General features: G+C 40.8%; 1 protein-coding gene across 1 annotated transcript in view; it reads right to left on the reverse strand.

The window, feature by feature from the left end:
- Nucleotides 1-1,375: 1,375 nt before the first annotated feature.
- The window catches only part of ZCCHC24 (zinc finger CCHC-type containing 24), a 115,921-nt gene continuing 89,806 nt past the window's right edge, over nucleotides 1,376-27,490 (reverse strand). The window contains exons 3-4 of the mRNA XM_063338597.1: nucleotides 14,772-14,936; nucleotides 1,376-4,921 (exon numbers count right to left, since the gene is read on the reverse strand). Of these exons, the coding sequence (XP_063194667.1) occupies nucleotides 4,808-4,921; nucleotides 14,772-14,936 (279 nt within the window). The 3' untranslated portion in view covers nucleotides 1,376-4,807. The remainder of the gene's footprint in view (nucleotides 4,922-14,771; nucleotides 14,937-27,490) is intronic.

A 27,490-nucleotide genomic window follows, 5' to 3' on the forward strand; every position in this document is an offset into this window, starting at 1 on the left:
ACCCAATGGACAGCAGTGGTTTTGCAGATAGGAAAGAGATACGGGTTGTAGCTCAATCAGGAGCGGAGTCATATCTTAAAGAATGGTTTTTGTATGGGGATAGTTCCGTCACATTTTAAAATGTGTTGGCAAAGGCAAGTGGAAAATGTATGTCAATTCACTTAACTTGAAAAACACATGTTGATGATTTATTGCATGTTGTTCAGTGGACAACTCTTAGGATCCATACTAGGAAAAAAAAAATTCTACGTGACTGCAGGACAAAGATCTAATCTATGAAGTCTGACATTTCCAAAAGCTTTTAACTTTCAATGTTTTAAGTAGTTTTATTTTTGGAATAACTGCTAGAGTGTCACAGGTATGCAACCCATGTACAATCTAAATTTCATGTTATACAAAAAGGTAAAACCTAGAGAATGCTTCTTGGTATAAGGCTTCTCAGACATACGTAACTTCACATTTTTAGTTTACAAACTAAGTCCCATATAATGGGGAACTTCAAAATACACCTATTTTCAGAAATAATATATACTCTTGTGTATTTATCTGAAATTAAAAAGCAACTTTGAGACAAAAAGGCCTCAAACTTTGCTTGTGTGGCATTGTTTTATGTCCGTGGTAGCAGCAGTAGAAACTGGCTAAAATGGGGCCGTCCTTGAAACGACAGGGATTTTTCTTCATCACCATTAAACGAAGTATTTGTAACAACTTCATTGGAGCCGCATCAAGTTAAAGCAGCTAAAAACCTACACCGTGCATTTCAAATCACTGATGCTTTTCTCCAGAGCAGTGCCAATACCAAGGACAAATTCTGTGTGAAATGTTGTGACCGACTGAGGAAACAAATTGTGTTTAGGTTTTCTTTTTAAGAAATAAACAAAAGCTTAAAAATCTCTAAAGAAGGGGGGGGAAAGAAAAACGAAACAAAACACAACCCAAACCAAAACAGTATGTTCTGGATGGATCGGTAGGCAGGCAACAGCAAGCATCTCAGGTTAAAACAAGTTTGCCAAATAAATGCACAGAACCAAATTTCTCTCAGGTACACCCCCAAAGAATACTCAAATTAGGGAGGCCTGCGTTGATTTAAAATTCTTTTTACTGTTGCCTGCTTTGCTTCTGGTAAGACTGTCTAAAAATGCATTCAAGGATTACCAGCTGATGCTCTAAATGAGGAGCTGGCTAAAGAGAACATCAGAAACCCTTCAGAAAAATCTAAGAGGTAAATCAACTCATCCTCCTTCCAGTCAAAAAACCTGGATTTTTAAGTTTTTTTCCAATTTGGAAAGAGTTAGTTAGGCCTATAGGTGAATTACCTTTAGGGAGGGAAGAAAAAAAATTTGTAGTCAATTTTACTTTTTAAATCAAAATCCCGAAAATTCCGTTCCGTGCCATTAACTAAAAGCCAATGGTCATAATCTATTGTACACTACTTATGCGGATGTGTTTTTCCAGCAACCCACAAACTGTATAGAGACGAGTGTGGTGCAAATGCCCAGGGCCGAATGCTACAATCCTACAGGCAAACTTGACACAGGGAAGGGCAGAGGAGTGCTCCCCCCAAGTGAGCTTGGTGCTGCAGCCTTCCTGGCTTGCTGGGGAGAGGAGGCTTCAGCCCTGTGCAGTGAGGACAGAAAACAAGGGAATGCCCCACGGGGCTGGGGGGAAGCTGGAGTTCAGCCCCACTTTTGGCAGGGATGGCAAGGCAAGTGGGCTGCTTCCAGCCCTGGAGTGCCCAGGGCTTGATGGCAGCCGCATCCCGCACCGAGACGGATTTGCAGTCTCCGAGTGAGGCAGTACAAACTAGGGCAGTATTGCTTCTTACTTTTCTGCACATTTTGTTCCTTATCTGCTTTTCCCCAACATGAGTGCAGGGGAAAATCTGCTCTCCTATTTTCAAATACGCTAAATATTACTTAAATACTTTGTATGTCTGCTGCCTAGGAAAATATCAATGATATAAATATTGAACTTTCCTAAGTATGCTCTTAAAAATTACTATTCTACACCTATAGACATTGTGTTAAAGCAGACCATGTGTATTTTTAGTACAACCTAAAAATCCATAAGCTTAAGGCATTGCCATGCAGTGTTGAATCTGGATAAACAATTTTTAACAGGGCAATGTCATAAAAATAGCAACAATTGCATATAAAGGTATCTTTTAGTTGGCCTTTGTTCAGAACCTGGTGGTGTGCTGTATATTGATGTAGCTATATCAAAGGATATCAAGCTATTTTACTGATCTAGTGGTTATCATAAGATGGAAATTATTTCAACGCAGAAAAAAATGGTTGATAGCAACATCTTAGTTTCAGGGAGAAAATAAAATAACATTTTCCCTTATCTTAATTTATGGGGGGGGGGGGGGTAGGGTGGGGTGTCTTCTACATGTCCTTTAGATGGCTGTGAAGCATCAAGGCAATTTTTTTGTTCATGTGCTATTAAGTGCTCAAGAGAAAAAAATAGATCTGGTTTAGTATGTGTCTCTTTTGATATTACTTGCGCTTGAAAAAAAGATACTAAGATTAACACTAGAGGTCAAACTTTGAAAATCCACCCCTAGATTTGCCTGTGTATTTTCTTATTCTTCTTTGTATGGGCAGATTAGTATCTTTGTTCAGAGAATTTGTCTCTAAGGTAATTTGTGAGTCTGTGCACAAGAACGTTTCCGTTTGAAAATACTCAAGCTGCATATCTTCACTGAGGCAACTGAACTGTTATTAGTGTTAACTTTCAATAATATTACTTTCAGCTATTTTAGTTGATGGAATTGCCAACTGGGCAAAAATAGTTTTGAAGTGATTAATTTAGTTAATGCTATTTTAGCATTATGTAGCACTTTTCATCCAGTGATGTCAAACTGCTTATAGATATTAAGTAAGGCCTCACATCTCTCCTGTGAGGTAGGTATACTAAAGTATTATTATCCCCATTTTGCAGCTGGGGAAACTGAGGTCCAGAAGGACCTTGTGACTTGCCCAAAATCGGGGAGCTAATGGAAGAGCCATGGTCAGAACTCCCAATGTTCATCCATTGCTCCAACCAGTAGGCTGGGGCACTTGGGCTACCCATAAATAATGAAGCTTGTGAGATATGTACATGACACTATCACCAGAATACGCAGAAACAATTTTACCCTGCTTATACCAAAGCAGGGAAATGGCAAAGTTTCACCCCTAGAGCAAATTTGTAAAGAGCTTCACATTTCCTATATAAATGTTCACTGTAAGTTTTCAATTTGCTTGACAAGAGCTTGACTGTACATGCTGGTAACGTCCTGCTATAACTTGGCATAAAACCCCCTCTGTCTTAGCGTTATGGAATTAATCCGCAAAACAAATTTAATTCACATCAAGTTATCTAGGATTTAAAGTATTTCCACTAAGTATCATTCACACAAATCAATGTCTCTACAGGAAACTTCAGAAAAATAGAAATTGTTGATTAAAAAAAACCCAAACAACCAAACAAACATTATCCCTTTTTTAGTGAATAATGCAAGTGAATTGCTTGTTGTGTCCTCTTGCCAACGTACTCCTATGTAGACATACAAACAGGATACTGTCTCGAGGTACTTTCAGTTCGTGCTATTTCCCAATCCCTGATGAGATACTTCTTTGCAGCAGGATGCCCCTGCACGAAGTTTTACCTGAAATGGGACAACGAAGTATAACTCCTACATTTCTCCTCAGGTATGCAGGTGTTTCAGGAAGACATAAAGACGGAAGGCTACATAGAGTGTTCTCCATGCCTCAAAACACCCCTATGGCTAACAAGTTTTACATTATAACAAACTTGTACAGTAGAAAACAGGACATAAAAAATATTTCCAGAAAGTGGCTTTAAAACTATTATAAATAGTAAGTTTGGCTAATCTTTCAATTAAGGGTTTTGGGGACAGTTTTAAGTATCCTTATGCCCCCTTATTCACAGTAAATTTAGTGTGCTTGTGGCCTAATGAACAGCCCATACACATACAGGGACCATTTCAGTGGGATTATATGACAAGAGAAGGATCTGTTAGTCGCGCAAGCAAGCCAATTTTGTCTCTTCCAAAACCCTTTTGGAATCCTTCCTGATGCTCTGGGTCCCATTATGGCATTCCCTTTCTACCCAACCCACACCCTCAAACAATTATTCACTTTTTTTTTGCCACATCCTGCAAAAATGATTTTGCCTAAGCCCTGCCCAAGTGATGGTAACAAATAGAAAAAGTCCAAGAAAGCAGCAGCACAAAACTCTCAGACTTTCTAAAACTGGGATTAAAAAAATAATTTTCCTTCTTTTATGCTGTGGCTTGTTTCATCTTCCTTTGTCTTGTCATATAATAGGAATAACGTTCATGTTGTGGGTGAGAGCTTACAGTTAGTGGCCCCACAGTTATTTAACCTCTGCAAAAGCCATACCTACAACATATATTCCTTGTGAATATTACACCTTGCCTATTGAATAGTACTTCATTTCACCTGGCCATGATATAGGGTCTGTGTAAACAATCAGCAGAACCCACAACCGTGGTTCTGTTGTGAACACTGTCAGTAACGCTTTATATACGTATGTTGTACATATATATATAAATTTACATATATATGTATGTATACAAATCAGTCCTGTAAATGCCTGTTGCATGCGTGTGCATGCACAGGGGAAATGTTACATTCTATTAATGGTAAGGCATATTATTAGATAGGCAATATTGGCAATTATTTTAGCTTTTTATCTTGATTTGTTGTGTTGCTGTTGATCGCGTGCTGCCAGAGGATCTTTAAGGATGATGGGGACGGGAAGAGGCCACTTTGAAGGTTTATTGCACACGGCGGCAGTAGTAGCCCAAAACTTTGCACTTCTCACACAGATGCTGGGGATGTTCTTTGCTCTGATCTGAAACATCCAGGCCGTCCGGCTTTTCCAGGGGTCTCTGCAGTGAAGGGCAGGAAAACAGATTAGGTCCAAATTTTTGTCACCGTTATTCTTTACTATGCATGTGAAGCCTACCTTTATGTTTAACTGAGCTTTCTCCTGGTAATTACAAAGGTACTGTATTTCTTTCCTGAAGGGATGACATATTTTTTTCAGCCCTGCATTTGTTCAGAGTGGCCTCATAACTTAATGTCATTCCTCTTCACAAAGGTGGTGGTAACTTTGTTGTAGACTAATTACTAAAAGACTGAATTGGGGGCTATATTTATAAAAGCAGTAACACAGACGAGTTTATTATCTTGGCTCCAGTAACTGAGATGTCCCAAAGGCATTAACACCTCAAGCATGGGAATCCCATTGCCCAGCAATGCCAGCAGGGGTTACCAACGTTAGGATTAGCTGCTACAACAAGAAAACTGTCTTAACCACCTACAGATATTACATAGCTAAATGAGGTTTTCCCAGTATTCAGTCCCATATTTCTGAGGCTGAAATTTTTGAAGTAGACCAGCTGCAAAGCTATTAATTAAAAAAAAAAAAACCCAACAACAAAAAACCCCCAAACCAAAAACCCCAACCTCACAACACAACCCTTTGCCCTGAATCTGAGTGATAAATTGACTATGTATTTTTAATAATATTTGTGAAATCACAGGGTTGGGAGTTTATTGGGCTAAACAAGGTAATGAAACTGCTTTGTTTCAAATAGATCTTTGTTCTTTAATTTTCCATGACGTGTAAAGGGTTTTCACAATTATTCTGAAAATAAAATACCCGTGTTAAATACTGCAGTAAGTTTAAGTGTTCGGAACGTCTAATAGTTAGAGACGTGATAGAGATTTGAGGTAGAACAACATGAAGCGCACCAGTTATTTGAAAAAACAAACAAAATTCCCTAACCTGTAATTTCTCAGTTTTTGTGAAATGTACCTGAAAGACTATTTCATTGCACAGGGCCCTCCCATGAAGACAGCAGTTGTTGTATGGGACTGTGGTAGAGACAGCACATGGAGTGAATTCTGAAAACAAGCCATGAGCTTCTCACTGTTCTTGCAGGGGTACTAGACTGTTGCTTATCTCTTCAAAATATGATTCTTGGAGCAGAGGGTCGATAAGCATAAATTACAAAATTATGGCCACTTATCTTCTCACACCTTTCCTAAATCCTAAAGAATTTCCTTCAGCTGTAAAATCTTAAAGTACACCTGATCATCTAAGTTTTCATTTATAAGTTCCTCATTCCAAAGCCACCCACTTGAGACCCTGTGAACAGGAAGAAAAGAGACATTCAAAGCTTGCTTTTTTTGGCTATGTAACACTGCAAGAACAGCTCATAATACAGAAAATAGAAGAAGGGTTTCTCAGCTCTGAGTAGCTAAAATGAGACAAAATATATTCTACTCTCCTGAACAAGGGATGTCTGCAAATTCCGGCTTGGTTGTATTGGATTGTAAGTGCAACACTCATTATATTGCACAGCTAGTAAAAGCAGTATATGGGAGTAATTCAGTGGTGATTGCCAATCGTTTGTTACTGATTCAATGGTCTTACACGTGATACTGCCTGAAGTTTTGCCCGTCCTGGCCCACATATTATATGTCTTTGCGTTTAACTCCATTTACAATTTAACTGCAAGCTGGTTTTCCTGTATCAGGTAGGGGATAAGGAAGGTAGATCTCCTCTAAATCCTTTAACCTCCCCCCGCAGCCCCACAGGTGAATGACTTGTTGGAAGTCAGTATGTTAGGATTTGAGATCAGAACCAGCACCCCCGTGCCTAGGCTTGCAACCGAAGCACTGGTGGAGGCAGTGCGTCTGCCACAACACAGACAAGTTAAATAAGCTTATTTGGTCAGAAAAACTGCCCTTTCACCTTTTCTATCACTTATTCCACCAAGATCTGCCCACGAATTTTCTTCAAGAATTTGCATTACATAAATGTAGTCGAAGATGATGCTCAGGTTCAGGAGTCCCAGGAGTTAATTTATGCTCCTCAACAGAGAATTTGAGAGTTTTGAAATGCTACACTTAGAAAACAGGCTATTTGACTCAGCTCTGATTGCTTCTACATGCTAGCTGTGCTCTGATTAAAGAGAAAAAATACAGCAGTTATCATGTTTATTGATATAAGCCAGATTTTTTTTTTTTAATACGCAAGGCCTTGGGAATCATTTTTCCTGGAAATAGTGCAAAGGACATTGGGAATGCCTTGAAGCGCCAAGAGTTTTTGGACAGTTTTCAGAAACAATAGCTCTCCGCGGTTTGCTTTCCCCCTGCGTTGATTGAGCTCAGCTTTTTGGCCTGCAAAGCATTTCAATTTCAGAAATGTTATTGTTACCAGCGTGTTACGACACAGAGGCTGGGGAGAGAGGGGTTACAAATGCAGGAAAGCAGGTTGCCAAGGGCCAGCTGGAAGAAGCCGAGCTGAGCAGAGCCCCAGCTATGTTTCTGGTGAGGCAGTGGAGGGCTGAGGCTTCGAAACTGGTGCTGTGCTTGTGTGGTTTGTGTCCCAGAAATGCTTCAATCCAACTTTTGCATAAAATGAAGTCCCAGCTTATCTCCATTTGCTGTTTTCTCTCTACAAGTTTCTTGTAAGGCAAAAAAAACACCCTTCAAACACCCTGAGAAGCAACTGTTCTTGTCCTGCTGATATTTGTTACTAATTGTGGAGGACTTTAAAGTAGTAACTTTTCACCCTTGCAACCTTTCTTACACTGTGCTAAAAAGGGTAGGACATTAGACAGCCAAAGAGCTGTGTGTCCATCAAGGTTGGACTTCCTCAGTGCGGGATGACCTTGGACAATTCTCACCAGCTTTGGGGTAGTGGAAGCAGAGGGGAAGGAGAAGATGCCGGCACAAGAGGGGTGCGGCAGGGTCGGGCCGATGCACACTGTGTATTAGTTTTGGGGATTGCCTGAATTATGCAGAAGATCTGAATACCTGAGGAGGCTGCTACAAGAGTACTGTGCTGCTGATGAGGGGCTGGTAGGATGAAAACTCAGCCATGAGTTTGGAGAGGGTGTGGAGAAGGGGACAGGCCATTTGGCTGAAAAAATAATTCCTTTCCGTAGAAAGGGGTGAAATGTAGCTTGTAAAACAACAGAAAATCCTGCTACGTTTCTCTGGGAAAGGTATGACTTTTTCCATTAAATGGAGAGTTTAAATAGAATACTTCAAAAATGGAGAATTTAAATATAATACTTCAATTTTCATTGTCTTTTTCTAAATGCAAGCATCCAGGATTTGTCAGTCCACATTTTCTGTACAAATGACAGGGATGGGCACTCTTACATTCTTCATTTTTGTGCGTCTTTCTTGAATTTTCTTCTGGTAGTTACCGCGTGGAAATAATCTTGTGCAGCCCCACCAGGAAAGCATTTGGTGGTAGTCACTAAAGCTGTTGCCTCAGGGGAATGAAGCTGAAACAAATTTATATAGCAATTCCTGTCCTGTAAATTAACTTTTGATTGTGAGCTATTGCTGTCCCAGTCTGCGTGTACTGAATAAACTCTGCATTCCCCACAGTCAGTTAAAAACCCCAAAACCTCAGAACATGAGGCTTGCCCTTATGAAGTGTTAGGTGTCAGAGAAAATGTAGCTAGGACACCGTTGAGGAAAGTCGCTTCCACTAAGAAGCAGAATGGAATAATGTGGCTGCTTATGTTTGTATTTATTTGATTCTAAAAGGAATCAAATGATAAAGGATCACATCAAAATTCAAATGTAAGAAAACATTTATAAATAATTTTCTGGAGTCTTTATCTCAAGTCTTCAAAGGAGTAATGAGACGATTAAATGACAGATTAGATATGTGATAGAAATGGATTCTACTACTATACCTGGCAGGATAATTGTTAGGTTAACAGTCTTAAGGAGCCTTAGCTAGCTGTGCTTCCCTCAAGACACACATGCTTATCATGAATTCATAAATTTTTAGTCCAATAATAATTATGAACTGGGGAAAAAGGATGAAATGCAATGTGCATGCTTAAGGCACTCTGCTTTTCTGTCTGCCTGGGGGGAACAGGGCTGTTAACGAGGCCCTCACTGTGGCTGTGGACCCGACAGGCAGTGATAAGAAGGCTGCAGATCAGAGGCATGATGCTCAGAAAGAGCAAGCAGCCTCTGTCAGCAGCGTGCCTCTGGGACAGGCCAGCTAGGAGTGAATGATAACTGCATGAGCTAAATGGCCAAAATCCCTTTTCGGAGTTCACAGAAGCAGGAACCTGGGGTGATCTGTATTTCCACTGCTGGAGCACACAAGTATGGGCATGCTGGGGAGGATTTTATTAAATCTAAAGAGCCAAAAGATCACGCTTGAAACTGTTGAAAAGGTTATTGAGCTTCAGTGATCAGACCCATCCCTCCCCATACTGAGAGAAGAGAGGTGGCTGTGGCTGTACCCGGGTATGGGAATAGAGATGAGACCACTGCATTGACCACGGAAGTAATAGCTTGGATGGCATGAAGAATGTATTTACATACTGAATTATTTCCAGTCCAACAGTAAATTCCTGACAGCTGGAAGAAAATAGTGTCCAAGAGGACAAGTTGGTCACCAGATGGCTGTTTCTGCACCAGTGCAACAGCTGTCATCACAAACAGCACTGGAGTTAGCCACAAAGTCAGAGAAGAAGCCTTGATAAGGGGCCAGCCAGGAAGCAACCACAGGCGCAGATGTTGCCGCTATAGAGGGTAGGGGAAGAAAATGAGAATTCAAAGCGTGGCATCTGGGCTGTTACAGTGCCAAGAATGCCGGTGAATGGCTACAGGGACTGGCTCCATTGCTGGAGCAGGGTAAGAGGGAGCATAAACAACTACAAAATCCAGATTCCTTGGAAGAATAAGAGGTAGGTGTAAGTCCCATCTGAGAATTCTGTTGGAAACAGCTTTTGGAATAGCCACAGGATAGCTTTGTCAGGACAGTTGGAAATAACTTTTGGAATAGCTATAGAGTAGCTTTGTCAGGGTAGTTCTTTGGTCTCCCCTTCCTCAATAAGGCTTGAGCTCAACTGGCCTCCAATTTTTGCCCCATGTCCTGTGAATTCCTGTGAGCGCTCCCACAGGGAGGTTTACTGCTTGCGGGATGTGGTGGAAATGCAAAAGGAGGAATTCAGTTACAATTCAGTCATGAAAACAAAAATGCATGCAGTGCTTCTTTGGGACAAAGAGCAGTTTTGCAGCTCAGGTGTGAGAGCCACCCGATTCCCCACCCTGTGGGTGAGTCGGGGAATGAATGGCAGCAGCCCTGCTATCAGACTCTTGTGTTACTTCTTGTAATTCATGCTGCACCATCTCTCTTAAAATGAAGAGATTTAGAGCTGTATTTATAGAGGACTCTAAAGAATATACACAGCTGTAAAATTGCTGAGAAGACTTTTCCTGCCCCAGAGAGATTAAAAGCTCATTCTCACAGATAGGGTATGTGGAGTAAGGCTGCAGGGCTGAATTGAGACATTCCTTGTGGGGAATTGGCACAGGATCACTTCCTGGAGTGAAACGAGCCTCCAGGAACAAAGAGCAGGTGGCAGGGAAGTGTGGCTGCTCTCCTCTCCAGAGACCCACTAACGAAAGGTATGCATAGGAAATCAAGATTTGAGCATAGCTGCACGAGCCATTCACAGAGCCAGCATATGTGCTTGAATGGCTACCCCACAGCTATCCAGTGATAATTATCTCCAGTACTCTGATACTATTGCCTGCGCCAGTTACACGGGAGTACTCGGGTGTGAACCATCCCTTGTGAGACAATGTGGACAAGCCCTACAGGACTGAAAAGTCCGTATGTTGAGGAAAGTAACTGGGGAAGATGAAAGAGATGGAGATGAGGACTGGAGAAATGGGCGAGCCTGCGAATTGAAAATAAGCTCCTAGTTCACTGCAATTGATGTCAAGCAATCCTGAATAGAAGGATTTCATTTTTCTCTCCTAAATTGGAAAAAAGCATCCTAATCTCCAATATTCAGGATGATGTAGCAAAGCTTGGTGGCCCATGTGGTTATTGAATAGACTCTGTTGAATAGACTCTACAAGGTTGTGGTTATTGAGTAGACTCTACAGGGTTGGTCTATTTGGTGAGAAGCTGGGGGAATGCAGAGACACTTATTTGGCAATACCAGAGGATGGAAAAGTATCCTCAGAGGTGGTTGCTGTGTCTTGTCCTATATCCACACCTTCAAGTGCCCTCTACTGCCCAGGATCAGATGTAGAATAGGGGAGTTTGATGTGATCTGGAAGGAGTTTTCATTCTGTACACACTGTTGTGAATGGAGACTTCTGTAATACACTCTCACCAGGGAAATGTGGCACCTGATGGGTTTTAGACATGGTCTGAGTTGCCTGCAGTTAAGTAATTTCTGTAGTTTTGGAGGTTCCTGTAACTTGACATAAGACTAGTTGATGTTGAAGAACCATCAGTGATTTGCATCTGCTGATAAAATGATCGTTCATTTTTTTTAATAAAGTTCAAAATAACGTCTTTATCTGTTAGGCTGCAATGATATGTTTACCCAATGGTAGGGCAAGGAGTAAGAAAAGGAGATGATGAATTTCCAATGCATTGCAGAGAAGAAATATTGAAGTATTTCACTTCAATAAGTGAACTTATTTCAGTAAGGTAAATAATGTCTGAGGTTGAATGGAGCTAGAAATATTGGACTCTTATTAAATATCTTTCACTGTGCTTTTACAAAATATAGTCATTAGTGTAAGAGTACTGGTATCTGGGTAGAGCGTATTTTAGAAAATGGTGCAGAATAACATCACACAGATTGATAAATGTTGAGAGAGTCTGGTGTGGAGCTGGATGCTGGGACAAAAAACATGTATGGGTTAGCAAACACTAGGCGCTGTCAAGAAGCAGCGCTGACCTCATGCAGCCCCAGTTAGCTCTCCTTTGCTGCTGGCTCTGTGCATGAACTGATGCTGTTTTCTTTACTGTCTGGCTATTGCTGGTATGTTTAATCAGAAGCAGCACAGGGTACCTCTGGAAGAATGAAAAATAATAGAAAGAATGACGACAGTAACACTGAGAAATAGAAGCTGATGGAGGCGTGGCAGAGACAAGATTTAAAATCTTTCAACTTGATGTTGTGAGTTCAAATTTTGGGAAAGAGCACTAGTGACTGGCTGTAAGTTACTTATATCCGGAAGCCTAGTTGAAATGCACTCTTGTCTGGAAGATCTCAAATGGCTGCAATACCTACTGGTGGGACACAAACACATGGATAGGTAAGAAGTGCAAAGCTCTTCCACATCCTGAGTATCCTTAGGGAATGGGGAATGATACTGAAACGTAGTGATGGGGGTCAGCTGTGGAAACCTGCACTGCACAGGCTGTGATTACTCCCTGGAAAACACCATGGCTCCAAGGCAAGCACTGATTACAGAAGCACTGTAGACTGAAACCCTTTCAAAGTATGTCTTTGACTTTAGTACCACTATGCAGATTAGACTCCTCTAGCCCTGCCATGAAGGACAACTCTGCCCAAGGGACTACTGGAAAATCTTTGCTACAGAATATACATATTCCCAAGTCTATAATGCCTCTTGTATAGTGTGGATGGGATACCTCTTGAGCGATTTCTTGTGACTCTATGAACAGTAACATAAATGATGGAAAGAATTTAGAGGAGCAAAGTAAATATTTATAAACTTTTGTTATAAATCAGTGGTCTTGTAATTTCTCTCACCCTCAAGACTGTACTTTCATGCATGTGATAAATGACTTCATTGCTCAGCCTGGATTTTGGTGCAGTTGTCTACACAAGCTGTCTAAACAGAAGCAAGGAACCAGAGACCTTGTAAGCTTTGAGATTCTCAGGTAAATTAGTGAAAGAAAATTGCTTAGCTTTCCTTCCATATATGTGCTTCCACAAAAAAAAAGACGTCTTTGCTTTTTCTCACTTGCAATACAGTTTCCAGTCACAGTTTCGTCAGGGAAATTAGACTGCAATTTCTAAAGGTGACCTCTTGTTTCCAGGTTTGGAATCGGAGTGGCATTAGCCCAGAGAAAGGGGAATGGATCATATCATCTCAACTGGCCAACAGGAACAACGATACTCTCTGGCTTAGCCATGGAATTGTACAAGTTCATTGTAAAGCAGAAAAAATCCCATGACAGAAAGAAGGATGATTGCAGTGAACTATGTCAAGTTTAAACCAAGGCTTCTGCCACAAGCATGGCAGGCTTCAAACACTACATTTTAACTGCAATTCATACTGCTCCAAGGCACTAGCAATTCTAAATCAATATTTTGGCTGCACATTGAAATGCAGTGTTGCTGTGGAGACTGAGCCAGATCTTTCCCTTAGAATTAGATGAATATGCATATGTGTACAAGAGGAGGAAATATAGTTGATTTGATATTCCTATCCTATGGGATAAAGTTTAATAAATGTATTTGTATCTCCTCTTCCTGCTTGTTGCAATGAATTTCAGTATTCCTCTGCCTTTTCATCATAATAAAATGATCCTCATAATAATAATCCTCCTTTAGGATTTTTTTTTCCTGACACCCTCCCCTCCAAAATCTCATGAAATGGTATGAAGTGTTCCTTATGAGCCCATGGAAAGAGCTTTTGATAGGAATTTTACAAGCACTTAGGTAACTAATGAGACACCTAAGGCTCCTGATGGAATTTCCTTTGCACCTATTGCAAATACATCCAAATGATCTGTCTATGGTTTGAGCAGTCTCTCTGAGTGGGCAGCAGGTAACTTGACCCATGCACAGCTCTATTTATTACTAAGATTCAGCTAGGATGAATTATACCTGAGGCAAATCACACCTCCCAAACTCTTTTAAAATAATTCTCACCTTTTCCATCCGCAACAATTTTCCACAATATTGCAAAATCCCCCTCAAATTTTTTCATGATGGCCAAATTCATTCTTCATGGGGTTGTCAAAAGTGACTTTCTGCAAGAAAAGTCATCTTTGACAGCCAGTCTGCAGCCTGGTTTGTCAGGGAAACGAGGGGTATAAGCTCATGCAGTTGGTCTGTGTCTCCCACTAAGGACCACTGAACTGGTTGACTGCTTGTGACTAGTTCTGGTGGGGATACAAGGAGGAACTGACAGTCAGCTTTCCCATAGTGAGCTGGAAATGCAGGAAATTACCTCAAGGGATAGATGGAACTGCAATCTGCAGGGAGGAGGAAGGAAGGCTGTGTGTACCGTGTCAGCTATGGCTGACAAGATGGCAGAGCTACTTCTCAGACTTGACCCTTTCAGCTTAATAAAAAGCCTTCTCTTCAAGTTCTTTGAGCATCACCTGGTATTATGGAAATTGAGAAATCTCTCTTTAACCAGGCTGTCTTGCTCTACTGTCATTAACAAGGAATTCTGTAGGCAGGAGTCATCTTAGTATTGTTCTCTTTTATTCCTAATCTTTATAAATAGACATAGCCCCTTGACCAAATCCAATCTTGTTTCAACAGGTCAAAAAAAGTAGTACACATGTCAAATAACTGCACTGACACCAGTGGAACGAAATGTTAAATTGGTGTAAATATGAAGAGAATCAGAACTAGGAGGCTCGCTGCTGGTGCTGAACTTGTTCTACTCCATCTCAGATTATAAGGCACCACAGTCTGTTTCTATAATAAAGGCAGATAAAGATTTTGGTTTGGAGATATTTTTACTGAAAGCTAGGACATTTGAGTTTTGCAACTCTGATGACCCCAGTCCAGACTTCCAGAACTGAGAACAGCATCTCATCTGGGGAACAATTTTTTTTGGCGTGTTGTAGACCACATCAAGTCCTGTTTAGTTCTTACCCATGCTGTACAAAGTCAGGAGCATTTCTAGTTCTGAGCCTGTATGCCAGCAGGTTTGCACTCCTCCTACCTGTTTGTGAGGATAAACATTAATGTGGCACTTGATACATTCTTGTCCCATGTTAGCCCAGGAGTTTCCACTCATCCATTTTCTCTTGCATTTGGGGCACTTATATTCACCGAAGCAGCGTTTCTTGCCTTGGTATGGAGTCAGACCTTCTCCTTTTGGGCGAGCCTACAAAACAAAGGGAAGTAGCAATGAATGACCAAAAAAGGGTGTGGGGGCATAGCAGAAAAGTAAGGTTTTGGTTTTTTTTAAATTAGGAAACTTTGGGCAGAAGATACTGGAGACAGACATGGAGGTCATATCCCCTTAATGAAGAGTTTGTACATTGAAGGTAGAGTTTAACAGTTCTTAGAGTTACCTCTGTAAAAAGTATTTAAAAGTTCAAGACGACTTCTAACACCTGTGACACTGAACATAGTATTTAAAATGTGCTTGTGCACTTTTTACAATGAATAGTTTTCATATCTATTTCATTATAAGATCATCTCTATTGAGTACATATTGCTAAAATTATGTATACAATCTGGAGAAGCAGCTCACTAACAAAGGACTGTATTTCTTAATTAGATCCTTGTCTGTTCTCTGCTAGAACCTACCATTGAGAAAACTTCTTATAATACAGCTTTGCACAGGCTCTAAACAACGAATTATTGGCAATTAGTATGTGGGTACGCATTACTATATGGGAGTGCACAAACTGTGATTAAGTATGATGGAAAGACATGTTTTTGATTAGTAGAAATCATTAATTTAATGAACTTCATTTGGTTTCTTGCTCTTGGTAAACGGTTCACTGATTGCTACATTTTGAAGGAAATAGGAAGGGATTCTCAAATGGACTGTTGTGATATCTAAATGTTAAATGTCCCCTAAAGAAAGCCTTTTTATCTAGGGAAGCTAGTGGAGTAGACGACCTTATGCAAATACCACTTATGATTTTTTTCTAAATAGACTCACTAAAACTGTATGGTGTAGCTAACAAAGGTATAGTAAGATATGTAATATGTTAATATGCTAAGGTGAAGATGTGAGCATTGAATACGGCTGTCCTGAAGATAGCTGTAAAGATGACACCATTTTCAAAGAGTTTCTAGCAGATGTTGAAATACTGACCGTGTATTTGCTGTATTTTGTTTATTGCTGCCTAGAAGGAGATACTTCGCCTGTATATTGGCAGAATGGTATAATCACCTATCAAAGCATTCTTTGTCATTTATTTATGTCATGCCTCTGCAAATTATTTTTTTTAAGGTTCCCGGATGAAGTTTAGTTTACAAAAGTTAAATGACCCATCATGCTGGGAAAGGGTTTGTTTTTGTTTCGGGAGCTTGTACGATTTCTCAGTGTGTAGGTCCAAATTGCTTTCTATGTGAAAACATGGGTTGAAAAAGCAGGTGGTTGGCAGAAGACCTGAGCTTGGCAGGAGCTCTGAGACTCAAGCTCCCATGGCTGATGGAGATGGTGTACGCCGTGTTACCTCCAGGGTCGCATGTGGGAGCAAGTGGGAAAAGAACATTGAGTGCGCTCCACCTCGTACGCTGGCGGGTGGAAGAGGAGCACGAGGACCCCAAACCCACTCTGGCCTATTTTTTTTCTTTTTTTTTTTCCCTGCAGCATCAGTAAACAACATTCTCTGTTTTTCATGCTTATTGCTCAGCATAGCAATATTCTTCTTTAAAAGATCAGCTGCAGTAGCAACCCCTGTTACAAATAGGCAAACATCTATAATAACTTGCTTTGTGACATTCAATCTGATAAGCCACTGTAAACATTCTGGCTTAGAGCAAAGATCAAGCTGACACTAGGACACACACATGTACAGAAGTATTGCACTGAAGAAAAAAGTGTTCATTGGCATAATGAGAAACATTTGGACTTCCATGACTAAATGAGTGCTGGCAGGCACCCACAGTGTAATCTTCTGATCCATGGTGTCCCTTGATAAGGATGGGAGACTGTAATTGAATGTAGGGCAGGAAAATGTCAATTTATGGAGACATCCTTATTTTGGACACTTAATTTGCCTCTGAGGAATTTGTCGCACAGCTCAAGTCAGTGTAAGAAGGAACCACATGCTTTCTTAATTTAGAAATTCTCACGAAATTGAATAGGAACCCTGTGTACAGAGAGCTCCCATGGTTGAGAGATGTTCCCCCTCCTCCTGAGGTGTCATGGATTGCTTTATTTGTAGTTTCAACTGGGGCTATGTTATTGAACAGAAGACAAGAGTTACTTCTGATTCTCAGTTTCAGTGGCACTCTACTTAAACTCCTCCTGCAGACCTGGAAATGCAGCTTCATTACCCCTACTAAGAAGCAGTCCTTTCAGAAAATGTGCAGGTCACTGAGTGCATTATTTCCCAAAGTAATAGCACTGACTTTGGAGACAGAGCATGTTTGAGAAGTCTTGTAAATGTTTACAAACAGTATTTAAACATAACACTCCCACTGCAAAATGTTATGCCAGCCATAAAGAGCATTTAAACATCAGACTCCCACAGCAACATGTTGTGCTAGCCACAATTCATAGACGGGGAAACTTTCAGAGATGGCCACTTTGAGCAGGCTGACAACTGTGGGTTTCTCCAGGTCAGGAAGCTGACTTCAGAGACACCAATGCCCTGAAAAGCTCTGCCCTCATAAATGCACAGGAGGGCACTGAAGATGCTGGTCGGTGAAGTCCTCTGTGTGTACAGCTGGGCATCACAAATGGAGGCTTTCCAAATTAGAAGTTACTTTTAAAATTTGGCTTCTCCAACTTGACCAGTAAATCACAAGCAGAACCAGGAAAAGAACGTAGGAGCACTGACTCCGGCGGTAATTTCCTGTTATAACTGCTAGACTAAACTTCTGATTTATTTTTATTTTAACTTTTCAGCTGCCACAGCTCCCTCCTCAGTCAGTGACTTTAATTAGTTTGCTGGCAAAGCTACAACATTCTCTGTAGGTGTTTCGCTCTTCTGCTTTATGGATGTTTATACTTTGCCCTAACGGATATTATTTTCCTTCCCATATCTTCAGTTTCCCAAACTGTGCCCCACAGGGAATTTGGATTCTCAAACAAACAAGCTCATTTTCTCTAGTGAGAAACATCATTAGGAAGCACTGACAGCAGTGAAGGCAATTCTCCAACTCCCTCCACCCTTCAGGTCCAAACAAAACAGAAGTTTGACAGTATTTGGTGGAAGGCAAAACCTGTGTGAGATACACTAATGACCCAAGAGGTCTGAGGATGGGTGTTTTCTCTCTCTCTCTCTCTCTTTTTTTTTTTTTTTTTTTTTTTTTTTTTTTTTTTTTTTTTTTAAGTGTCTGTGGCTTCAGCAGCAGCAGAGTTGAATTGCATAAACATTTCCAAGAAACAGCCTGCTCCTTGGCACAGGAGCAGCCAGCCCTGCCCGGCAGGGTGCTCGAGTACCCAGTCACTCTGCGGCAGAGGTGTCTCACTGCTCACCCAGCTGGAGGGCAAGAACTATTTTCACCAAAGGTTTTTCTTAACTAAGTGTGGGGAAAAAAAGATGACACGTTTTGTCTTTTGGTATTAACCTAAAGACTCTTGTTTTACAAAATGTAGGATTTACCTTGTTTAAACCATTAACCTCCTATCCCCTTGCCACCCCAGCTTGATTTGAATGGTATTTAATGGTAAACCTTGGTTGGTGTTTAGGTCCTGCAATATCCTCACTGAGCATTATCTTTCCTTACTCTTTCTGCAGATAGGGATTTATTTATGTTCCGAGCTAACGTGGTGAAATTATGCCCCTATTCACAATGGCAAAATTTTTAGTTGTTACCATGTTAACTTATGGTCGGTTGCCTTTAGGCCCAGGTAGTCTTTGGCCCAGTTTCTACCCTTGGATGCGAAAGCTTGGTGGAACCTCTGTCTTACAGTGTTCAAAATAATACTCAAACTAGGTTACAAACCATAACGTGAACAAGGTTTTTACATTTTCAGCATTCTTTTTGTCTGGGGAGTTGACAATTTTATGCTTTAAATGCTGATTTGACAGGCTTACTCTGTAAAACCAAAGCACCCAACATTTTTCCTGCTGTGTGACTGTACAGCTCTCCAACAGCTATATGTATCTTCATTATCATAGAATCATAGAATTGTCCAGGTTGGAAGGGACACTTCAGATCACCTAGTCCCAACCATCAACCTAACTCTGACTAAAAACATCACTAAACCATATCTCTAAGCACTATGTCTACCCATCCTTTAAATACCTCCAGGGATGGCGACTCAACCAATTTCCTGGGCAGCCTGTACCAGTGCTTAATAACTCTTTCAGTGTAAAAATTCTTCCTAATATCCAGTCTAAACCACCCCTGGCACATTTCAAAGATTATTTAATGCTGCCAGGACAGGTAGGCCTTTGGGAATGATCAAAACAAAACAGATTTTTTGAGAAGGACCAGAAACTATTCTTGAAGTATTCAAGCTACTACTTGAAGTATGTCTCAATGTCCAGATTTAGGCCTACGTAACAGATTCTTTGTGCTGCTGCGACTTTGGCAGTCAGCAGGGGATTTGCAGAAGCAAGAGCCTTCCTTCCCCAAGGTCCCCCTGGGTGGAAGCCATGGTAGTCCAGAGCCCCTTCCCTCCTTGTGGCCCTCAAACAGAAATTGGAGCCGATCTTCGACTGGTGGTGTTAGTGCTGAGGCTGAAGGGGACTCCCGGAGGCCTTGAATTCAGGAAGCAGCATGGATTCTCTAAAAGCCCTTGCCGGGCCCTCTGTCCACTAACAGCCAAATGAAATGACCTTGCCCTCTGATTCATGAGACAGTTGATACATTACCTTGGTCTTCCAGACAAATGCTAAGACAAATGAAATCGTCTTTGCAGGTTTACTCAGCCACTGCACGTGTCTGCCTTAGCTAGATCCAACGTACGTACAAATCCAGTATTTTTTTGTGTGGCACAGCAACAAAAATGACACTGATATTCCATCCTTCGCTGACACCCAGCTGCCTCTATTTTTCATCCCCTTCCTTTCTTCAGCCAAAACCACAAATTGGCCATAATAAGATTTTAAAAGTGTTTAAGTTGAGCTTTTCTGCTGGTAACTGGCCAACCAAGTGCTCTCACAACCTATCAGATTGTGCATCTCATGGAGGAATCTGCCAAATCACTTGGCAGTGACGGACATAATAAAGGACTCTCTACTTTCCCCAGACAATTCTCTCAAAGTGTCAGTTTGCAGAATCAGCAAAACCAAAACCAAACCCCCCACATGCCCTGCTTAAAACTAGATTCATTATAAGCAACAATGGGCAGAGAGTTCACTCAAAGTGAAACGCAGAGGAACAATGTATTTAATGCTCTTCCTCCCCTCATCTTCCCCCACGTTTGTGTTACGCAGCTGAAAGGCGTACAGCACAGGGAGAAGATGAAGTCAGTATGGCGCTGGTACGTGGGTCCTGTTCCTAGAACTCTGTAAGGGTCTGCTTACAAGGATGCTTCATAAAGTAAAGCAGAAAAGCAATAACAGCAGAAAAAGCTTGATGAACTGACCGGCTCCCAAGTGATTTGCAGGAGTGGGAGGGACAAAGTTTTATTTTGAAATGTGAGCCCTCCAACACTCTCAATTGTAAGTCAGCACAACTAGGAGATAATACGAAAAAAAAACTTGCACTCTTATTTTGCACTACTCTATGTGCATAGCTTTGAGAAAGATGAAATGATAATGATAAAGCATACCCAAAATGTTCAATTAAAAAGGGAAAAAGAAAGCATTAGGACTGATTTGGTGTACTGGATGTCCTGGCATTCTAGTGCTCACTGCAGCAAGTTGCAGAGTGTTGGGAAATTCACTGACCTTTCTCTGCTCTGTGTAGGCTGTGTACAGAATGAGAACACACTTCCATGCTTATGCCAAAGTAGCACATAAAAGGGAATCCTTACATCGCTCAACTTTTTTTCTTTGTCCTTCCTGATTTTTGTATTCATTTAAATCTGAGTATCAACAGGATGCATAGACAGATACAGAGGTTGCATGTTGGGAAAACAAATTCTAACATAGCTGGTCTATCTTTCCTTGCCACATGTAGTCCATTATGCTGGTGTATGATATTGCTGATGTGTGACACTTAAGACTTCTGAGGTATTTAAATAAACTGTTGCAAAATCTTTAATTAGTACATGCAATATAGGAAGAGCATCTAGGCGATACAGAAAACAAATTAATGCAATGTTTCAGCCTTCTTGTCTCTAGTATAATTTGTGTATTAGTGATATGATGAGAACTTGATACGGGTCAGTTAAAGGAAAAGGGGGATAACTGTCAGAAAGCAGACTCTTCATTACAGCATCACTATTTAAATAAAAGACTTATATTTGATTTACTGAACAATAGATATTATGGAATTTCTAGACATATTGGATATTCCAGACTAAGGATTTATGACAAATAAAATTATATCTGAGCAAGACAATGCTGAAAAATAAAGAAAACTTGTTTGTGTAACTTAACAGAGGAGGCCGGTACATGTTTTATTTGACTGGGATTTTCTTAGGGGTCTTGCCTGTCACAAGGCTTAGGACTATGTCAGCCTCTGACAGGGGGGTCTACTGTGTGGTTTTTTTATCATCACTGGAAGCATCAGGAATTTACACCACTGCATTCATAGAAACTGGCTTGTTCTTCAGGGCAGATAAAGCTCATCAGTTGTTATTGCTAATCTGAAACCTTCTATCACACTCGTACCACTTCTGCTCTTAAATTCTGATCAAGGTAGAAGGTGGCTTTGTACTGAGGTCCCAAATAATGAACTATTACAGTTGGGCATCTGATAAAGTCGGTAGGATTTCCCAGCACATCTTCTCTAGGGCAATATGTGTATCGTAGCCTTCCTGCTCACCATCAGTGCATTGGGCTGGGGAAAAAGGGGACAATGAGTTGCTGGAGCTGATGCCTGGCCCCCTAAAGAAACATAAAATTAGAAGCAGGTAAGACTCCTTAGGGTCTCTGTGTGTCTGCTTGCTGCTCCAGGGGTCACCACATACTGTGCTCTCATTAGTAGTATATTTTGTCATCTTATGTGGACAATAATTTCACAGTCGACTGTACAGGGAAGTTTGCTCCTGTACACATTTCTCCTTTCTTTATTTCGTCTTCATACGTGTACCTCTACTGAGCAGAAATTTAGTCCTCTGCTTTCTTGGCCCTGCAGTCAGCGTTGTTCTAGCAGGGTGGTGTTCAGAATGGAACATGATTCTCCAGGAAGCAGAGCATTAAACAAAAGATGCAAGGATGTGTAGTGCACAATCCAATATAACATTAGTCTTTTTATTTTCCTTGCACAAATACCTTATTTCTGCTGTTAAAACATTTTCACTCCCCAAGTCTTACTTTTTGGGAAACATTTAAAAGTGTATTGATTAAGCTGTGTCAATGAACTTTATAGGTAAATTTTGAAATGGCAGAAGACTGCTTTTATGTTTGTCATGTCAATATATGAGAATGTGTCTCTTGGTTGCTTTGAAAAATCAGTGTTGTCAACATATTGTATGTTAACTGCGATTTTTGATCTCGTTTCCACAGCAGTAAACCAAGAGTAAGATTTGGCACTATTTGTTACTAGTAACATGCACATAGTTTCTGATGATGATTAAAGCAATAGGCATGGTTGTCATGGGCATGCTGATCAAAGTCCAGAAAACCAAGAAGCTGGCTTGGCGTATATTCTAACATTTAAATCAAAATCTGGTTTTGCAGATTTTTCAGAATCCTAGCCATGCTTTTTGGAACAAAGGCTTTTCTTCTGCTACAGAATGCCCAGTTGAGCTGATCATTAGAACCATCCTCGGGCCAAAGATACATAATATTCATTTCTGTGCTCAGTCAGTTTGAAGCATAATATTTGCAGAATTGCCAAATACTAGTTACTATCTGATGTGTAAATTACTAAACACTGAATGGTCTGAGAAGCTGATAGTGTGGGTTTCCGTCTTTGCAAATCCTCGTCATCACTCTGCAACTAGTATAGAAATAGAAAATGTGTAAAAGCTCAGTACCATACAGTCTGAGAAAACAACTGTGTTGATTAAATAATAGTATGCTGTTTTCATAGGCTTCTGTCTTCATAAAAAAAGACTTGGAGGTATTGACACAAGCGAGCAGTGTAACAGAAAAATATCTGGGAAGAACGGTAATGTGGTGACAGGACTGGTGCTGGACTTCCAACACCTGGATTGAATATGTAGCCCTAACAGATTGCCTGTCTGATCTTGGTCGGGTCATGTCATTAGACTGTACCTCAGCCCTTCATATAGGGCTAGGAGGAGAGGTCCTTTTGCTGTTCCCTGACATGTTGGTGGTGGCTGTGGCATTGTATAATCACTTCAGACTACGTATGGTGATGTAGCTTCTGTAGCATAACGGAACCTTGAACTTCATCTGGGCCATCTAAGTGCTGTTATAACAGACCAAGCAAATAACACTCACAAAACTTTCAGTCAATCCTTTTCATAGAAGAAAATTTGGGTGCATAGCGTATTGCACAGAAACGTGTTCTCTCTTGATGAAGCTTGTTAGTGGAGTCTTATTAGAAGGTGAAAGTCCCCTTGTATTCCTAATTCTAACAAACCTCAGACTTTTTTTTTTAGTTTTTTTTTTTGCTGAATGTTCACATGAACTTTCCAGGTTTTAGAATTTCAAACAGTGTGCTTGTATATTCAGTTACATCATGTGTTAAATACAGGGCAGCAGGCAATGATCAAGTGTTTAATGTGTCTGGTAGACTTTCAGAGCCACAGAGCTCAACTAAACCTACACCAATCTTTTATTAAGGAAAGCTGCAAATAATTCTCTTGGTTAACTGTACTTCAAGGACTTATTTTACCTGTGCATGCTAGTCTTTGCTTGCTGAATGACTGTGAAAGAGCTTCCAGACTGACTATCTAGTCTTGTGGCCAATCACAGCTTTAATGTTTGTTCCCGTAGGACTTTGAAAACAATGGAATTACTTGAGCATATAAATAGCTGCCTAATGAATCTTCTTTTGAAAGTATTGCATAACTCAGCCTAACCCAGAACCTACAATTTCAAGAACAGGGAAAGAATAGGTCTCTGGTCCTTATGCATGTGAAGACAACTGACAAAATGTGAACCAAATGTTAACTCTCACAACGAAGCAATTGTACTGAAAAAAATTCTCTCAGAATTGTGCAGCGAAAACTGTTTCCAGTGTATTATTCAATGCAATAGGAAGTAAAAAGGGGGATAGGGCTAGAAAGTGGGGATGGGTAGTGACTAAATGAACTTGGTTCTTTGCTGTGTAATTTAAGTATTGTATGTCATATAGAAAATAGGGATTTGCATATCAAATGAGGCATGTGGAAGAGTTAAAATTACACTCGCCTGCTGGGATGCAGTGAGGCACTTCTTTTCAGTGTTACAAGATCATATTCTTCCAAACAGCTTGAGATAAAAGGAAGTGGTTGAAATCTTTCTTTCCCCTTCTCTGATACAAAATTGGCCATGCTGAATTAATTATGAAGAAACTAGGAATGTATTCATTTTAATAGTTTCCTGATGTGTGGACTCTTTTGTCCCTCTTCATCTGTTGCTTGAAAACATACAATGGCAATACCCTCCGCCTCTCTCCCTCCCCCTTCTCCTCTGGTAGCACACCGTATTAAATATGTTGGCGTTTTTTTCAGTAGTTGGAATCAGAGTTTTGGAGCAGTGAGGGTCACACCCTTGCTATAATAAGGCGTTTACCTCTTCTGAGCTGAGGTCAAGATGCATGTTTTTGGACCTGCTTAATTGGTCCACCTCAGATGGCTTCATTTGGGTTTCAGATTTCTCCTAGGGCTAATGTGGCACAGCTGGGGCACCATTCTAGTAATGAGCAGACAAGTCTAAAGGCATCTAAAGATGATCTGTCCTTTAAAAAGTAGTGGAATGAGTCTGATAACACTTGCCTCCCCATAGGTCATGGGACCCTTCCAGAGGGAAAACAGATAGGAAGGCAGACAGATGTCACTGGAGGTCATTTGATTCTGAATCTAGTGAGTGGCAGGTGCTTTTGAAGACCCATTCAAAATGTGGGAGGTTGTCTTCTGCTTCATTGCTGTTCTGATATGTGCTTATGCAAAGTCCCAACCTGAAGAGATTTGGACTGAGTGATGATGTTGAGATACAGCTGCAGATCTCCAATAGGTCCTGTAGTGATATTTCTTTCCTTATTTAGGTGTCCAGGTAAAGAAAATGCATGAGAAGACTCTGTCCACACTAGATTGGGTGTGCCACTATTTGGTCAAAGCAAATTTTCAAAAGAGGATTTGGATCAGGGAATTTTCCAATTTATGTGGTGACCATAGAGCTTGCATTGCTTTGTGTTTTATGCTTCAGCTGAGAATCTGAGACATTTTTGGCATCAAACACACAGAATAATATGTTGTCTCTACTATTTGAACTATTTGTGAAAGCTGCATAGGAACTTTAATTGCAAACATGGCAACTTGCAAAACTTTCAGTACTTGCTCTTCATGAAGTACTGTAGCTTAATCTTATACTGGCTGCAGCTTGATATAACTTTGGTGTGAATTTACACGGGAGTAGAGAAAGGGCCTGTAGTAAATATGAAGAGGACCGTAGGCGGTGATGGGAGATGGCTTCCTCTGCTGCTCGAGTGGCTTTGTAAAATCCTGCTGTATGACTATCTGTATCTTTTGGTGCCTTTATCCTTTTGTAAACCTGGACCTGTTGTGGCTTTTCTCCATGCCGTATATCTGCTGGGCAACACTTGCTGAAAGTACTTTGGGAGGGACTTTAATTAGCATAGTGATCTTAAGAAGAAACCTCAACTTGGGAATCTGCTACTTTTGCACGTTCATTAGAAAGAAAGTCTGTTGATCTCCACAGATGCCAGGAGAGACCACTGATTTATGCTAAGGTATTTTTTCCTCTGAGGCAGAGGGGACTCAGATGACATTGAGGACTTACAATAAATAATGATTTTATTTCAATTAGAAGCTTTGACATCATCCATATATCTAAAAATAACATTAATTTCTTTGCCCAGTTTCCAAATGAAACTGCGTCATTCCCAAAGCATTATCTGTTTTTCTTCTATCCTAACAATTTGTGGCCCACAGCAAGGTCAACCTGATATAACAGATATTTTAATATCCTTAATAAAGAAAGAAATTTTTAAAAAACACATCAGGTTCCTGTGCAGTTTCCTGAATAGTCTCTGTCCTGGGCTCTGATGGTGGCCAAAAGATGAGCGCTTTGGTCTCTGTGGGCTGGGCAAGGAAGTATGCAGGGGAAGGTATTGCACTGGGAGGCTGAGAATACGTGGAGTAGGGAGGAGGAGAAGGCAAAGCAGAGAATATTGTAATTCAATGCAATTGCACAGTGCAATGTGAAATGCAACTTTAGCAGTGTTACCACTCAGGAAAGGGCTTGTTCTGCTCTGATTTGACTTTATGCTGCTTGTTGCATCCTCTGGACTGACACGTTCTTTTCTTGTTCCCTTCATACGTGTCTGAATCATAATAATGATGGATTTCTCTTAGGCTGAATCAGAAATGCTTTTGCTCTTGTAAAGGTTTTATCTCTTCAAAACAACTCTTGGAAAGCAAAGGAAATATTGTTAAGACGATAAGGATGAATTTCAGGGGAAAGGATGTTTCTAGAAGAACTCTGCCTTCTTCCTTCCTTCTGCTCTGAAAGGGACAGGATCTCTTTCAACTACCCATTAAATCCTTAAGGATTCAAGACTCGGTTCGTGGCATATCCTGTGCAGAGCATAAGAATAGGTATAACTACAGTAAGAAAGATCCAAGAGGAGAGTGTACATAATAAGGAGAAGAATGTGGTCTTGTGGTTATGGCACTGGACTGGGCCTCTGCGAGCCTGGGCTTCATTTCTGGTTTGACTACAACCTCTCTCTGTGGGTTTGCGGACAAGTTACTTGATCTCTCTGTGCTTCGGTTTTTCATCTGGAGCACGGGCAGTACTAGTGTACTTCACGTTCTGGGAGTGTAACTAATGTTTGTTACTACAAAAGTGAGCAGTATGCATGTATCTTGAGTTATACAAGTTTCAGATAAGGTTTTGAACAAGGACTGCCATGGGCCTGTCACCAGTGAACCTGACCTTGCCTCTTCAGCCAATTTTTTTGCTTAACAGATGTTTTCTCTCATGCATGTTACGTTTTCCCTACATCCTGGTTGGTTAAAGTAGTCAGAAATGTCATTTTCCATTAACTGCTTGTGACATCTCCAGTGATACATCATTCAAAAAAAGTAAACAAAAACCACATGGCAGAAGGTAAGGCAAGTACATATACAGTTATGAGGATTTCTAGCTAGGAAATTCTTCACGCAGAAGCTAAAGCGTGGGCCCTCTTTAGAAATCTTCCCACTGTAACAAAAACAACGCAAGGACTCCCTGCAGCCCCTCTAACCTCCCCACCCCAGAGCAGTGCAGTGGTGGAGGCTCCCAGGATGCTAGCACACAGAGCAGGCTGTGGCCTGTCCCCCTCCAAGATGAAATACCACAGCAAGAGTGTCATTGCTTGTAGCTGGAATGGGCCCTCTGCTTGAACTATTAAGAAACAGGGTAAGGAAATAAAGACCAGATGAGCAACCACCCTCCCTTTCTCCACCTCAGCCTCCTTCCCTCCACCTTCCCTCCCCCCCGGCCCCGTTGTCTCCAAGATGACATGCAAAAAAACACCGATTGAGTCAGTCAGCCTGCTTTAAATTACAGC

Source organism: Chroicocephalus ridibundus, chromosome 6 (assembly GCF_963924245.1).
Source record: "Chroicocephalus ridibundus chromosome 6, bChrRid1.1, whole genome shotgun sequence".
Classification (NCBI taxonomy): domain Eukaryota; kingdom Metazoa; phylum Chordata; class Aves; order Charadriiformes; family Laridae; genus Chroicocephalus; species Chroicocephalus ridibundus.